Source organism: Acipenser ruthenus, chromosome 24 (genome assembly GCF_902713425.1).
Source record: "Acipenser ruthenus chromosome 24, fAciRut3.2 maternal haplotype, whole genome shotgun sequence".
NCBI classification, from domain to species: domain Eukaryota; kingdom Metazoa; phylum Chordata; class Actinopteri; order Acipenseriformes; family Acipenseridae; genus Acipenser; species Acipenser ruthenus.
Window position 1 is genome coordinate 18,197,060 of NC_081212.1, and position 16,957 is coordinate 18,214,016.

Below are 16,957 nucleotides of genomic sequence, written 5' to 3' on the forward strand. Positions count from 1 at the left end.
AGCAGGTGTCGCGTTAGGTTTGTTCTTTTCTAATAAAGTTTTGTTTGTGATGCTGCTGCTCTCTCGTCCTAAACTGTGAATAAAGATGGCAGACGACTCGGAGCGGGTTCCTCCTCCTTTTCCAGAGATGGAGCAGCGGGAGACGGATCCAGCAGACGGGGAAAGCGACGAGGATAGCGACGACTTTGAGGGAGAGGACATCTTTACCGGCAATGTGAGTGCGGGCGGCATGGGTTTGGGTAACAAAAACAGCAACGATGTGTTGACTGGTTGCTGAGCTGCAGCAAAACTAGTTCGACTAGCGTCAGTGCTGCTGCTGCCTAGGCCCCGGATAGGCTGCAGTTTATTCTCTCAAAATGAAAATATAAAATGTGTCGTAAACTCGGAAAGTGTGAAATAATGAAAACGACGAATGAAAGGAGCTTGTCGAGTTACGAGAAAGTTAGGATTTATAAATTGTGACATTTTGAAATGTGTGTGCCAAAGAAATTCGATTCGATTTTATTTTATTTAATTGGTAAAACACATATCGAGTACATCGCAAAAACGGCGAGTAGTGGCCGCAAGTCTGTTGTGATGTCGTTAGGCAGACAACCTCACCTGTACAGTATCTGTCACTGTACCGACAGAACCTGTCTGCGTCCAGTTTCCGTGCGCTATAGGTTGCAGTGCAGTTGGTTTGTTTTTCTGCTGGAAATAATTATAGTTTTGTTTTGAAAAGCTTAAATGTATACTTGGATTAAATAAATCTGCTGTGTACTGTGTGTTTTAACATCAGAGAGCGGTATCTGACACGCCCCACATGAACAACATTATTGTCCGCAGTTAGCTAATTTTCACTAGAACAGACACATTTACGTGGGCATTTAGTCATCGTGTATTTTGTTAAAAGCTAACACTTGGTATGTATTTCTTTTTTGAAACTCTTCAGCAATGGTAACTATATCTCGCAGCACTGGAATTTCAAGCGGAATTGTATTTATAGTTTGTACCCCGCTGTCAATGGCGCAACAGGAACATTTTTGGCTTTTCCATGTGTTTTTCCTTTACAGTACTCATCGTGTGTGTGTTTTGTTGTTTTTTCAATAGAAATGTCGACATTTTTTTTTCTACTTCGGTATTGGAGTGTAGTGTTTGACAATTAGTTTTCAGAAACTTTTCAAAATAAAAACATACACAATTCAGATGGTCCCTCTCAAATAGAACAGTATAATAACTTTTTCTTTGTTTAATTATTTTTTTTTATATACATGATCACATTTGTTCTATTTAATGGGCCTGGCTTGCTCGAAATAATAGCAATTATTTTATAGCAACGTTACTGTCAAATTATATTGCATTCATTTTTATTATAGGCTGTCTATGCGAACCTTGCAGTATGGTGTTCAAACTGTGAAATTTCTCCCAAGTACATTAGGCACAGAAAACAATCATCCTTGCACAATAATCACACTCATGGAATGTTACATTTTGTTAAGTGCTGCAGGATATTGCTTGCTTTTTCATTTGGCTATAATCAACATTGTAAACTGCATGCTGTCCGCTCTGACCTTGTGGTGCAGGCGTCTTTCTTTTATTAATTAATTGACTGATGGTGGTTTTGCTGGAGGTTCCTATAGGCCTATATGAAAAGATAAATGGCTTTTTGCTGCCAGTCACTAGACCCACTCTTCGCTCCTCAATGGTAGAATATTCTTGTCCCTGTACTAGTGTGTTTAATGCCTCTTTCTGACTGGCGTCTACCTGGGTCCCTGGACCAGGGTCTAATCCCTTGTAGTGTGAAACCATCTACCCGGGTCGACACCGACCCAACTCAAGATGTGTGTTGACATGGATCGAGCGAGACAAAGCGCATGCTGGACGGACGAAGTAACAAACAGCCACACCTGCGTGAAGGTTTCACACAGCCTTTTCTGTTCAGCCATATTTCTGTTGATTGAGACGCACCATGAGCCAGATTGCTGCAGGGATGGCATACAGTAAGAAACATTTGCTGTAATCAACACTTTGTCGGACGATTCAATCCAGAGAAGCCTGGATGGAAGTATCCGTAACAAGCACACCATCTTGTAAGCCTGAACAGATGAAAGGGTGGTCATGTGAACATTGCTGCTTCCAGGGCATTGTGTACGTGCATTGTGTGCTTGCTTCTGTCACCCAGGTCGACCCTGCTTCAAAAAGCAGCGATAAATCGCATAGCCCACCCACATGACACCGGGTCTGACCTGGTTAGAGCACACCAGTGTGTAAGGGGCTATAAAGAGACTGTAAAAGAATAGGTAGTTGTGTTGGCTTTTATTGTTGCAGTACTTCCTGGAATGGTAGCATGTTCCTAAATCCTTATCAGAACTGAGAAAGGGTGAGGTTTTACAGCACAAGGCTGTCCGAAGATTACATTTGGGAGTGTGAAGCTTTTTATCTGTGTGGTTAACTCAGTTCCCTGAGTCACCAAAACCCAGGTTTACAAGTTGCAGCTACTTTTAAGCAGGGTAGTATCAAAAGACCATTTATTTTACAGTGAGTGCTATATTTGATTTTTTGTCAACGTGCAGAAGTTATGCGTCCGATCACAAACCAACATGCTTTATAATTTGATTGGAAAAATATTTTAACAAAAACAGCTTGCTTTTATGATGAACTGGTTCCTTTTGTGTACATGCAGCCTGAAGGAAACATTCGATTGTGAAATCTAGAAATTTAGCCTGCATTGTCACTGCTTAGTCTTGGTGTACTGGGAGGGGGATGCATGCTGAAACCTGTTGTTTTTACTGTTTCCAAGGTAGACCGGTACAGCCCAGTACACAAACATGTGCTTCTGAAGACAAATTATGTTTTGTGTAGGTTGGCGATGGGTAGAGAGTGCATGAACCCCCTTGTTCAACCCATTTCTGGTCTAGACCTACTGTCTTGGAGGTGGTAGGACAGTCGCATGTGACTTAGTCAAAGATGTTTGTCTTTAGTGTTTACGCTGTAGAGTAGAATCCAACAACCCTGGTGTTCCTGTTCAGTTTCCATAACATAATTTGGGGATTTGTGGCAACCCTTTATGAAAGTTAACTTGTATAGTACAGTAAAGCCTGGCTTTAAAAACAGGAAATGGTAGCACTCCTAGTGCAGTTTACCATAATTTATGCAGGATGGTTATGCAAATCAATAAAGCCAGCTGCACTGCTGATGTTTTTAATATTTCTGTATTTCTGAAATCGCACTCAAGCAGAGACTGCTTTGCTTGTTTAAAGTTTTAAACAACTGTTTATGTACGGAGGACAGAACCTATGGGGAGGATTTTGTCTGTTAATTTCTTAATGCGTCGTATATATGCGTTTACAGTAATTGTAATCTTGCTTGTACAGTAACATTGAAAGTGAAGTTCAATTAATCTTTTGATGAAATCGGTTTTGTTTGGAAAGTTTTTAATTTTAGGGAACCAAAGTGTTAATTGGGGAACACTGACAAATGTAAAATTTAGAATTTTTAAATACCACTGTCTACTGATTCTGAAGATGCTATTAATACTTCACAATGACAAAATGTCAAATAAAAGGGAGGGCTCGGCTCAGATCAGCTCACAGTAGCGAGAACAGAAAACGGATGCTATTGCCACAATGCAAATACTAGAATGCAAAACAAAAAGGTAGGCATGCATTTCAACACTTTAAGCCTCCCGTTAATTGTAATCTTTGTTTTTTGTAAAGCCATCACCACATTGTCAGGAACAATTCTGACTTTTATTCTGACTCTGTTCTGGATGATTTGGTACACACAGTAGCTGTACTTTAAGCATTATAAGGCGATGGGCAATATAATTAACTATTTTGTGGCCATATTTTTTGTAACCACAAATCAATTAACCAACAATACTATTTTTTTGTTACTCTACATTAGATAAATCCCTCATGCAAAATGTGACTGTGTCGTTGAACCTGGTTTCTGACTTCGTCGTTGCCATATTTTCTGTGTGACTTCAGTTTAAAAAACGGAACACTTTTTCAAATTCAATTCACAGCTGTATTCTATAGGGCAGTCAGTTAAGCCTCCAAAGAGCAATCGATTAATTGGGCACACAAAATCTAATCGTTTAATATTGATGATTATACCGCCCACGTACATTTTCGCTCCATTCCTATTTCAGTTTAATCATAGCAGCTCTAGTATTCTATGATTCTGTTGATTTTTGGTTATGGAAAACATTTAGTTTAATGTCTCGCCCTATCAAAATGAGAGACTTTCAGAAACCATAAACAAGATCTACTTCGTCTTTTTCCACTTCAGAAAGGCTTCTCATTTTGTCACATTCAATTTACAAACCATTTACCACTGATGACTTTCACCTCACACTTTTGGCTGCTTTGCTTCTGTTCAGAAAAGCATTCAGGTCTAGATTGTGTTGCTCCCTGATTATGAAATTCAGTACCACATTTGGAGAAAGTTAAACTGCTGGGGTTGCCACTAGGGTCCAATCTACTGATCCATGCTTTAATTGAATTGACGGGCTTGTCAATACAGCGGTTTCTGCATGTGGATCAGTGAGTGATTCATGGTGGTTTTAGCCAAAAGTTTAATCAGAAAGATGAGGACTAGCCTGATCATGCAGCAGTACAGTATTTGTTTATTAGTTTATTATTAAATCTTATCAAAAAAGAAAGACAATAGCACCTCAGCCCTTCATTTATTTGGCAGCTTCAAGCAGCTTGGGTTCATTTGATCAGCCTACACCCTAAAAAAAAATAGAAAGCAGCCAGCACTCCTTATAGAATAGCTTTTTATTTAAAGAAAAATAATAATGTCAGAAACATCGCAAACGTGTTGCAGCTTACAAGCCTTCATCAGTGCATACACATAATGAGCACAGACTCTCTTTTATAAGCTTAACGATAAACAGGTGTCATTTTTTAAATAAAAAACGTAAAAATGCATCACCAATTAAACTGTTAGTGTATTTAGTGAAAACAATTTCCTTAATAATATAATGACATCAACCTTAAATCACATTCAACTAACACTTTTGAAGATCTTTATATTTTTCTTTTACAGATAAAACATATATTGGATAATTTAGATAGAAAATTCATACCATTGTTACAGAACATCCAATAGGAGAATCATTCATCAAAAATTAAGTCTGAATAACCATTATTGTCAGTAAATCTCACACAAATCTATTGGATTACAAAACCAATTTGGAAACTTTACTGTACATCTGCTTGTAAACATGACAAATGAAAATAAAAAATAAAATAAATTACTGAAGCACTGGTAAGAACAATTCTTCATTTATACCAAGTGGTGCCTCAGTTTTAAGTGTGTGAATCCAGTAAGCTTCTCTTTGTAGCAATAACTTTTTAACCATTTCAATGCCCAGAAATCAGAGAGTAAACTTCATGATTGTGTTCATTAAAGTGTCTTACAACAGCCTATACCCTGCCAGGATTTTTTATTTATTTATGTATTTATTTTTAATAGCATTGTTCAGTACCAGGGAATCTACCCGAATTACATCAACCACATGTTTTGGGGTTAACCCCTGATTGATGGTTGATGCAATCCAGCTATGGTTCATTCTGGTGGGGTATACAGTAGGTTGATCAAATCAACCCCCTAGAAAGTTCATTATTGATTTGAAAATTCAATCATAAAATGTTCATAAATTCTGTACTGTCACCACACTATAAACTACATCCTGTGCAACAGGAATTAGCATGCCATCTGAACACACTTACCCCTGTTGCACAGGACGTGAATTTATACTGTGGTGGATGTAAAGTTTGGCTTCACCCGAATCAAAATAAAAACAAAGTCTGAAACAATAGCGAAATAAGTAACTTGTGACAATGTTGTGCTAATTAGAGGTATGAAGTTATGTAGCTATGAGATGCAATCGTGATAGTCCTGCTCTGCTGTGATATGTCATCCATAACTACTAGACACTCGAAATACTAAAAGAAACTCAAATTCAATGACCAAGGTTTAGACTTTTGTGGTATAAATACATAGCTCTTGTTTTTTCCCGTGCAGAGCCAACCTTCAGAGCCTAAAAAAGACCCCCTCCCACCAGCAGCTCCCACCACCAGCACCACCACCACCACCAGCAGCAATACAAAGACCAATGGACTGCATTCAGACGATGAAGAGCAGGATATATTTGCAGGTATACTCAGTATATTAACAAAACGCTGTCATTTTATTTTTGCGTGTGGTAATTTATTTAAATAAAAAAAAAAGGTTATTAAAATGAAGTGTTCAGTCTGGTTCCTCCCTGAGTTGTCATCATCCCAGGTTTGACTTTATAAAATGTGAAAATGCAAGTACAAAATAGAAAAAGCATCATCTGAAAACAAATGTTCTTGGTTTGTATTACGCAGTATGTATTTCTGTAAACTAGAATTCCAGCTAGTTTAAGGTAGCATGTGACATGCATACTGTCATAGACTGATATTGGCGTATAGGTGTATTATATTCAAATATGTGTTGTTTTTTTTTTTAAATAGTCATCTTTTTTTTTTTAGATAGGTAAGGGTAATGTTTGGTTTAAATGTGCTGTTCCATTATATGATGGAACATGCATTAACATGCATTAATCTCAATACTTAGATGCTAAACTTAGAGCTGCAAGTACATCACAGAATACCCCGTGACGTTCACAAAAAGCAATTCTCAAATTTAATTCACCACACAAATACAGTACAGGTTATTTAACAATATTGATGGTTGTATTTTGTTTCTAGCTTTTAAAAAGGGTTTTCTTTGGCTTCAATTGTGTATCCAAACACTTTTTTTGTTTTTTGTCCACAGAGGCCACCGTAGAGCTGGCTCTGGACAGTCCTCTCAATAATAGAAAGAGAGAGCCAGCTCAGGCCAAACCATCGGCACCTGGGCCCTCCCTTACCGTCACGGGGCCAAGCACTTTGAAACCACCACCTGCCAAAACCTTCGAGGAGGTATGTCCAGATGACCCTGTATGGGATCAGCAATAGTTATCTAGTTAGCTGTTTAAATTGAATATTTTGTGTGGGGCAGGGGGTTGACTGGCAGGCTATTGAAATGAATTTACTGGTCTCAGTTCCCAGTGGACATCACAAGATGCCGTATTGACAGTTTGACTGGATGTTCAGGTCAGGATTGAGTGTTAAAATTTAATATTGCGATAAACTAATATAATGCAGTCCTGGTTCATTGCAGTGTGTAATTTGTTGGAAAGGAGATTTTCATTCATAACTACAGTATTAAACACACAATGGTAGAATATTTAGTAAAACCAAAATAACTTTTACAAACTACAACTATGAGAGAACGCTTTTGTCAAAAGAGGTGTCGTATACCCTTTTTTAAAGTTTAAAATGAAAACTTTTTTTCTGTTCGCACCCCTTGCAATATTGAGGTCTGTAAAGAGAGGAGGAGAGGTGGAGGTTTTGCATGTAAAAACAAGCAGCACAGCAGTTGCTCAGGGATCTGGTTTTAAGAGATCTCTTTGTTGTTGCAGCTAGAGGAAGAGGAGGAAAAGGACGCATTTGAATTGAATATTGCAGTTACCAATCCTGAGAAAGTTGGTACGTATTCTTGTTTTAGTTTTAAACACTAAACAATAGAAATAAATAAGATTGTCATATTGACACTATTTGCCGTCATTGCCACCTGATGCAGAAAATATAATATAATAAGTTTGCCTTGCAAATTTTTTATTTTCATATAAATGCATTTCTAGCAAGGAGAAGTAAATATGCTGCCAGGTGTGTTTGGTGTTGCACCAGGATAGATTGATTGATGATAAAATACCTTATTCAATGTCTACATTGGGTAGATGAACCAATAAAAATCTTCATCTTGCAACAGGCTTCTTTAGCCTTTCTGTAACTCTTCATGTCCATTTCTGGATTCAGTTGCAGTATATGTGTGGTTTCAATGAATGGTAATTTTTTTCCCCCTTTTGCGAATGCAGTGTTCCAGGAGTGTCCTTGTATGTACCAGTTAGATTGAATACCTCAGTAAAGCAGGGAAATAACATGTCATAGTGCTGCTGTATCTTGTTTTCATTGAATCTGCCCCAAAAGAATACATTAATAGCACATACACAAAATCAATTGACTAGTCTGCTGTTTTCTGTACTGCAAAATTGTAAGCAGGCTGCACAGTTGCGTGAAGTTTATATGAAAACAGCTGTTTGAAAATATTCACAATCTTATTGTATGTGGGAACATGTAGGAATGTTTACCAGCAGCAATTTGATTTACTGGTAAAATACAACCTAATAAAACAAATAACTACTATCAAGAAATGTCATTGTGCGAAGAAATCATTGAAAGGATTTTGTTTTGGGGATTTTTTCCCCTCCGAAGGTTTACAAAGAAAAAGTCTGAGGAGTTTGTCTTTTTAAACCCAGGAGAAATCAGCTTGCTACACCTTGCAAAGTAATTTCTTACATCAAATACAAGTATTTTAAAATATTAACCCAAAAGGAAACAATGGATTTAATTGGTTATGAATCAATAAAATCATTAGATTGACAACCACAAATCATGTTGCGCATCAACAGTATGTTTCTGTCAATGATTTGGAACTGAGCCAAACAGACTCATTGCTTCCAGTTTTGTTTAAAATTCTGTAAAGGCTTGTATACCTCCTAATAAATTGCTATCCTTGGTTCATGGTTAAGATACTTTAGCTAATTCTGTACCGTAACATAGTATTGGTGCGACTTTTCACTCTTCTCTGCCTTGGGGTAGGCAAGCACCACGCTGACAGTGATAGCTCTAGCTTAGTATTTCCACCAGTGGGTCATTCCAAGCATCATTCCAAGCTTGTACAGTGTCTTGCTAAGTTAATAAAAAAATTAAAAATCCTTTTATTAAATGTGCAATCCTGAATCCCATGATGTTTACAAGACCATTCATTTGAGTTCAATTACTAAGTATTTCATTTCTTTTTGTAGGGGATGGTATGAATGCATATATGGCTTATAAAGTCTCAACTCAGGTATGTTGTAAAAATATTCAAAATTCTACACAAAACATTTTATTTAAACAAAAATCTAATTTGCAGTCCTGCTTGCAGAAACATGTTGTGGGGCCTGTTCAATTAGACTGCAATTCTCTTTCAGACCAATTTACCAATGTTCAAGTGTAAGACGTATACAGTAAAGAGGCGGTTCAGTGATTTCCTGGGATTATACGAGAAGCTCTCTGAAAAGCACTCGCAAAATGGATACATTGTACCCCCGCCTCCAGAAAAGAGCATACTTGGTAAGATACGGATCAAAGTGATGTTCCCAGTGGCTCAACTAGTTAAGGTACTTCTTTGTGGAGTGCAGTGTGAGTCATGCATGCAAGAGATAACTGATTAGAATCCCATTTACTGGCCAGGGTTCCACAGGAAGAACCACACTGAACTTTGCATTCCTGCTGCTTAGGGAGGAGAATCATCTGGGTGTAGTTCACCTCCTCTCATTCAGAAAAAAATTAGATCAACATAGAAAATTATTAAAATGTTTTAGTGTTTTAGTAGTGCAGCCCCAGTAAAACAAGGCTTACCTTCTCTGTTAGTATTTAGCATTTGGAGATCTTATTAATACCAGATACAAGGCACAATAAAATCTGCTATGAACTAAAAAAACGTGTTTGCTTCCAATACAGTTACTGATATTACAAGGCATTAGAGAGCACTTGGCATGCTAACACTTTCTGAATGTAGCCTGTGGATTGCTATGCTAGTGATCAACAGAGGAAGCTGTGCTTACTCACACAGTCCTGTACTTCTTTATAAACACAGTGGGAAATGAACGGATGTGTTTTAAATTGCAGAGCCTTGTTCGTTTAATTTGGTACAGCAGTAGACTGTTGCAGATTAAAAAATAAATACATAAGCCAGCCTGACCCGTACATTAACTACTGAAACTGAGAACGACGATGCCTCCAAATTTTTATATTAGGGTTTTCAATTTATGTTTTTCCAAAAAAAGTTTCATACAGAGTTTCATTAAACTCTGAAATATACATAGAAAGTAATTGTCATAACTAGTGTACTTTTGCAGATAGACCACTTAAAATAAAACCATTTACTGGATTTCCATTATTTCTCTCCAGGGATGACCAAAGTGAAAGTGGGGAAAGAGGACTCCTCCTCTGTAGAGTTTGTGGAAAGGAGACGTGCTTCACTAGAAAGGTAAGGCTTGTTTTTTAGGGGCTGCTCTAGAAAGGGAAGCCTCATTTTATTGGGGCTGCTCTAGAAAGGTAAGCCTTGTTTTATTGCTGCTGGACAGTTGTATTTTGGCCTGTTGAGTTTCAAGATAATCAAAAGCTTGCTGCACTCTTCAAATTCTAATTCCCAAATTTCTGAATTTATTCCCCCCACCCGTGACAGTTCCTATAGTTCGTACATAATGTCCAGAAGGAAAGGGTAAATGTTTTCACTCCTTTTATTTTCAGATATCTTCAGAGAGTTGTCAGTCACCCATCATTATTGCAAGATCCAGACGTCAGGGAATTTCTGGAAAAAGACGAGGTATGTTAGTGACCTGCCAGGCCAGCACCTGGTTCACTGGGATTTGCTGAATTCGCACTGCACGTTTACATTGGGAGCGTTTTCATGCAGTCCAAGAGTGCTGTGCTGTGCTGTGACCCGCTCCCAGGGAGAAGCCTGGTAAGATGATGGTAGGGAGGTCACCCTTTGACTGTTGCAGGCTGGGGACAGCTTTTTGTGCTTTTTTTGTGCTACAATTACTCTTGTGTGATTTGGTACGTCAGCTTATTTTATTACACTATTAGACTTCTTTAAAAAAAGAAAATATGTCAAAACCCATTGCAGGGATGTAAATAAGAAATGTGCCCTATTCTAGGTTTTACTATGAGTTTGATTTGCCACAGTGTGTAGGTAATGCGCTCAGATTGTATCAGACTGCTATGGAATGGAACTGGGCAGCAGTGTGGAGTAGTGGTTAGGGCTCTGGACTCTTGACTGGAGGGTTGTGGGTTCAATCCCCAGTGGGAGACACTGCTGTTGTACCCTTGAGCAAGGTACTTTACCTAGATTGCTCCAGTAAAAACCCAACTGTATAAATGGGTAATTGTATGTAAAAATAATGTGATATCTGTATAATGTGATATCTTGTAACAATTGTAAGTCGCCCTGGATAAGGGCGTCTGCTAAGAAATAAATAATAATAATAATGGGAGTCTTATGTCTATCCCAATACTTTTGTATGATCATGTTGATATAGCAGCACTTGCACCACATCTTTTGAATTATCCACAAACTCTTCTTTTTAAACATGTTATGCTACTAAATAGCATCAACGTGTATGTTGTCAGAAGGGAGTCTAAATGACTTCACATTTGTTTCTTACCAAGACGAGAATACTGCACTTTTATTAACTTTTTCTGGTGCTGAAGTCATTTAAAATAACTTGCAGTATCAAAGAACTTAAATTTGTTTCAGTAATTAGACCTACAAAAGGAAGCTAGCTAGTGTTATTATTAAATCCACCCATCCCTTCTCATGAGCTAAAGTTAGCATGCTGTTACTAAAGGTACTTGCTAAAGTCTGTGTGTAAATGAAAGCTCAGGACACCAGCAACCTCCTTGCTCTTGCATACCTCTGACATTTAACATTCTAACTGGTGACCACTTCCAGCACTGCAGGGTCTGAACTGCACAGCCTCTCCCTGCAGTTGCATGTCATTTATTTGAGTCTTTGCCTAAGTTCTGTGACCAGATGCAAAAATAAAACAATGAATTGGTCTCCCTGCACACAAACACATCTACAGAAATTTGGAGGGTTAGTTTTACTAATGCTTTCATGAATGTTCATCAGACCCATTTTGATTTTGAATTCATGTATTTCCATTTCTTGAGTAACAAGCTCATGTTTTGGTTGTCAGTTACCCCGCGCTGTGAGTACCCACGCATTGAGTGGAGCTGGCTTCCTCAAGATGATAAACCGAGCTACCGACGCAGTCAGCAAGATGACTATTAAGATGAACGAGTCTGATATTGTAAGTGTGTACGTTTTCACAGTCAGTCATAAACTTGGAAACTATCCTTTCCCTAACTGTAGACAATTGTTTTTAAGTGGTTTGAAGAGAAGCTGCTGGAGGTGGAAAGTGAAGACCAACATCTGCGTAAACTTCTCTCTGTTGTGGAAACCCTTGTAAACCACAGGAAGGGTAAGAATTTGGATTAATGCATTTACTTGAGGTTTTGCTGCAATTATGTAGTGGCTTCATTGAAGTTGTGACAACCAAGGCCACTTACTGACACATACTTGGATAAATCAAGTAACTAATTGTTAACATGTTACGCAGACAAGTGAACTCTCATGTGTCCCGTGGCAGAGCTCTCCAGCAACACGGCCATGTTTGCGAAGAGTGTGGCGATGCTGGGCAGCTCGGAGGACAACACGGCTCTGTCCCGGGCTCTGTCCCAGCTAGCTGAGGTGGAGGACAAGATCGAGCAGCTTCACCAGGACCAGGCCTGCAACGACTTCTTCATCTTGGCAGAGCTGTTCGCTGACTACATCCGCCTCCTCACCGCCGTGAGGGTATGTGCTTGAGTCGCCGGCTCTCCTCGTGCAATTCAAATGAATTTATTTTAATCATTACACCCCATTTAAATTTAAGGGGTGCGGGGAACTGTGATAGGGGGCTGTAGGTGATCTGCTGACAAAGGGGGAGGACCCGGAAGTACCATCGAAACGGCGGTTTTATTTTGCAGCAACACACGGCAGGAAAAGCCGTTGCAAAGGGAAAAATGGTTTAAGAATCTGGTTTGTTTGAAGTCATTTAATAAGGAAGTCAATTTTTATAACAAATTATATTAAAGTACAACTTTTAAACAGTTTTCTGTGTGAGGCTGCCAATCAGTGTCCTTTAGTGCCAGCTGGGGCTTTGTGTTTTTCTTTGTTTATAGAAAGAAACACACGCGCACACACACTTATATACACACACACACGTATAATGTTTCAATTGTCAGCTAAAACGTGTAAAATGTCACTAGTTTATTTGAATGTTTTTTGTTCATGATGAAGTGACTGATTTCTCTCTACAGGGCTCATTTGACCATCGAATGAAAACTTGGCAACGATGGCAAGACGCTCAGACTACACTGCAGAAGAAACGTGAAAACGAAGCCAAGCTGCTGTGGGCAAACAAACCTGACAAGCTGCAGCAGGCCAAAGACGAGATCTCGGAGGTGAGCGATGGGAAGAAGATCCTCTTCTTTACAGCACATGCCAGTGGATGTTATTATCATGAGACAGAACTGACATGAGAAGGATCTGGTGGTACAACAGCTGTATTCAAATTGAAGTTGTAATACAGGTTTATGTATCTTCTTTATTTGCACTTCTGACATCTGCTGTATATATACATCGCCAGTTCTGTGAAGTATGCTACTTTTGGTCAGGCATCAGTAAACTTTAATAGTTTCAGTTGTACTTTTTTGATCCATTGCTAAATGCACCTTTCCTCTTTTCAGTGGGAGTCTAAAGTAACACAGTATGAGAGAGACTTTGAGAGGGTGTCAGCTACAGTGCGGAAAGAGGTTCTCCGATTTGAGGTTGGCTGCAAATTTTCTACATCGCTTTCTTCAATGAAACGGCTGCTGATTTATGTATACATTACGCATACAGTAGTTCTACAGTTTGTCCTTCATCACTAAAATGTGTGCTGTATAATTGAGTGTCTTGCAATCACCAAGTAGACAAAAGTTATTGCTAGTGTTTGTCTCCTTGCCTTAAAAGTTTTACCTTGCTATGGATAAAAAAAGTTTAAGACTCCAAATAATCATCTTGATTATTGTTTTTCAGAAAGAGAAAGCCACGGATTTCAAGAACCAGCTAGTGAGATATCTTGAAACGCTTCTACACTCGCATCAACAGGTAAAAATCATTTAACTTTTTAATTGTCATCTTTTAATCCTATCTTAGTCCTAGCAGTGCAATTTAAAATACAGTAATGGCTACTATCCTGTTTTCAAGGGGAATGGTAACTTGCTGTATTTGAAAAAGTAATTTCCTCGAGTGTGCTATGCATTTACTATGAAAGTGGTTTATACTAGCTCTGTATTTATAAATTGCATTGAATTTACTCAAACCACAAACCCACCCACCTCTAAACTATGTCTCATTCTCTTTCAGCTTATTAAATACTGGGAAGCATTTCTACCGGAAGCAAAAGCAATCGCTTAACATGACCAAGGAAGTCGTGTGAGCCTCTCAAACTCTGCCGTTTTATACACTTTACCTCTTGCCTTTTAAACCAAGAAAACGAACCAAGATGCACCGCAAAGGGAAGAAACTGAACTAATACAGTACATGTTAGTATAGATCTTCATCTTAACTATTGTATTAACAATGTATATTTTACATTTAACTTCCATGTGTATTTTCTTATATATAAAAAAAAAAAAAATCCTCATATAAGGAATGAAAAGTAGATGTTGGGTATGGGTGATATTTTCAGGGCATTGGGTTCTATTAGCAAACAGCCAAAACACATTTAGTTTGTTTAAAAAAAAAAAAAAAAAAAAAAAAAAAAATACCACTATGTACTTTATATTAAGGCTTTGCACTCGTTAGCTCCTGCTGATTAGCCATTTTAATAGATGATTTTGGGGGTTCGTTTTTCTGTTCTTTAAGATACTCATACAGGTCAGCTCTTCGGAGCTTTCAGGCTTTTTTACTAGAGATCCAGTTCTTTAGCTGGGGTGGGGAATTGAAGCTGCTTTGGGTGAATCTAGCATTTGTCCTGGGGATCATTAATCCACAGAACCACAAAGCAAAGGGCACCAGAGCACACTGTGTCAGTGCACCACTGCAGGAGTGTTGGTGGGTTGATAATACTGTAGTATGATCACAGACTGTAACCCAGTGGCAAGTTTGATGGCAACTGAGCCAACAGCACCCACATAGGAGTGACCAGTCACAAAGTGGTATGCTTATTCGAGTGCCCCGTGATTCACAAAAAAAGTGAAATGAGTTTAAAGTCTCACGCTAGCTAGCGTCTACAATGACGTGCACCCCGAATGAACATTGTATTTCAGTGTAGAAGCTAGAAGTGCCTTTTCCTTGCGAGTGTGCGAAGGAGTAGGGTAACATAGCTAGGATTGAGGATACAAGAAACAGTCGACTTGAGAATGTGTGGTGTTAAAAAAATGATTCTATCTCTGAATGCTTAAATGTTAAATGAGCTTGCCCCACAGAGATATACTGCAAGGTTGTTCTTCCCATAGTGAGGGCTACTCAACCGTGGTCCTGGAGGGCCGCTGTCCCTCCTGGTTTTTGTTCTGATTGTACACTAAATTGATTAATTGGATCAATTAAGCTTCTAATAAGCACTTAATTGGTCCAATTAAGTAATTTAGGGTACAGCTGGAACAAAAACTAGGAGGGACAGCGGCCCTCCAGGACCAGGGTCGAGTAGCCCTTCTGTAGTGCAATGGAATGTTTTAGCCAATATGATTTGTATTTGTTAGTAACCATTGTATTTCATTACACTGTAAGTTCCCCTAATGGCTCCTGTATTGTTATTCAGTAGACCGAGTTGATGCTTGATTGGTGAAAGGGTTCGCAACATAAAATACAATAACGCAAGATAATCTTAAATAGCTTGAAATAGCCAGGCATAACATTCTTTAACAGTTGGCTTCATAGAATGACCTAAGCCATTGTGTCCCCTTTCTGGGTCTGTATAAATGTGTCTTTCTAGTTTTAAATAATATTCCATTTCATATTGTTGAAACGCCATGTGTGTCTATTTCATGAAAGAGGTGGGACTGGCAGCAGCCACTTAATGTCTGGTACTACTTTGGCAGCATATACCAGCTGAACTGGTGTATATAGTTTAAAAATACAATTGTAGCTCTGCCCTTAGAATGTTTTACAATGGTTGCAGCCATACACATTTTCCTGATCTCAGATTAACTATGATACCAAACAATGTTACGGTGAGTTCTGAGATCAGGAAGCACAGACACATGATGAATTATTAGCTGTGTAAGCTCAGAGCATGTTGAAGAGTATTAATAGAACTTGCTATTGAACTGGGACCCATTCCAAATATTTGCACGCATGAAGACTGAAAATATAAAATGGCCTTTTGATGCATTGTCCCTTTTTCCTCTGTCTACGACTGTGAGGAGATAGGGCTGTAGCATCACATGTTTGAGTAACAGGGTAATGGGCTTCATGCATGAAGGGGACACAACCTGGTCAGTCGGAAAGTTAGAAACTTTATTTTTAGTAATTGACAAACAATCAACTTTGGTTTCTTTTTTTTTTTATGATTGCATTCGGTGCTGGGACAGCTATTCAAACATTGCTTGAAATATAATTTTATACAGAAATTCTAATTTGTTTGCACCAGATTTATCAGACATGATTTATATACTTTAGTAAACTCAAATACTATAATACATGTATATTTTAATCTAAATAATAATAACCTCTAAGTATCTGTCTCCTGGTAGTAATATCTTTAATGACAACAGTGGAAAATAAACAGTGCTTCTTTGTCTCTCCATGTAATCCCGTGGTGTAGAGGGTTGAGTTTTCCATAACCCAGTGCTTGCTTGTTTCAGTTAAAATGAAACCCAAGGTGTTTGTCCCAGCACTAATTAGTACATCTCAACCCCACTTCTTTTCAAAGTGTTTACATGTTATTAATATTAAAATGTGTCTTCTCCACTGCATTCGATATTCCATAACAGTTGGCGGATATTAAAAACCGTAATTATAAAAATTGTATGCATACTACAGGGTTGAATTTGTTATATTCTAAATTTACTCAAAGTAGTAAATTATTGAAAATAAAATTCTTTAATAAATCCTATTGTCTCTCTTTTTTTTAATTGCAGCTCTTACATTTACTTTGTTAAACTCGTTCTAACATTAAGTAATCATTCTTAAACAAGTGATTTGTAATTATATATATATAGATATAGATAGATAGATAGATAGATAGATATTTAAA

At 38.1% G+C, this 16,957-nt stretch overlaps 1 protein-coding gene across 1 annotated transcript; it reads left to right on the top strand.

Annotated features, from left to right (window-relative positions):
• The first annotated feature begins 11 nt into the window (after window positions 1-11).
• LOC117429823 (sorting nexin-1-like) lies at window positions 12-16,811 on the top strand. Its single transcript, XM_058998498.1, has 15 exons — window positions 12-214; window positions 6,016-6,148; window positions 6,793-6,938; window positions 7,481-7,547; window positions 8,927-8,970; window positions 9,095-9,236; window positions 10,077-10,155; window positions 10,419-10,494; window positions 11,870-11,983; window positions 12,061-12,154; window positions 12,323-12,528; window positions 13,035-13,178; window positions 13,464-13,544; window positions 13,795-13,866; window positions 14,125-16,811. The coding sequence occupies exons 1-15, from the start codon at window positions 86-88 to the stop codon at window positions 14,173-14,175; spliced, it is 1,578 nt and encodes a 525-aa protein (XP_058854481.1). The 5' UTR covers window positions 12-85; the 3' UTR covers window positions 14,176-16,811.
• Window positions 16,812-16,957: the final 146 nt, after the last annotated feature.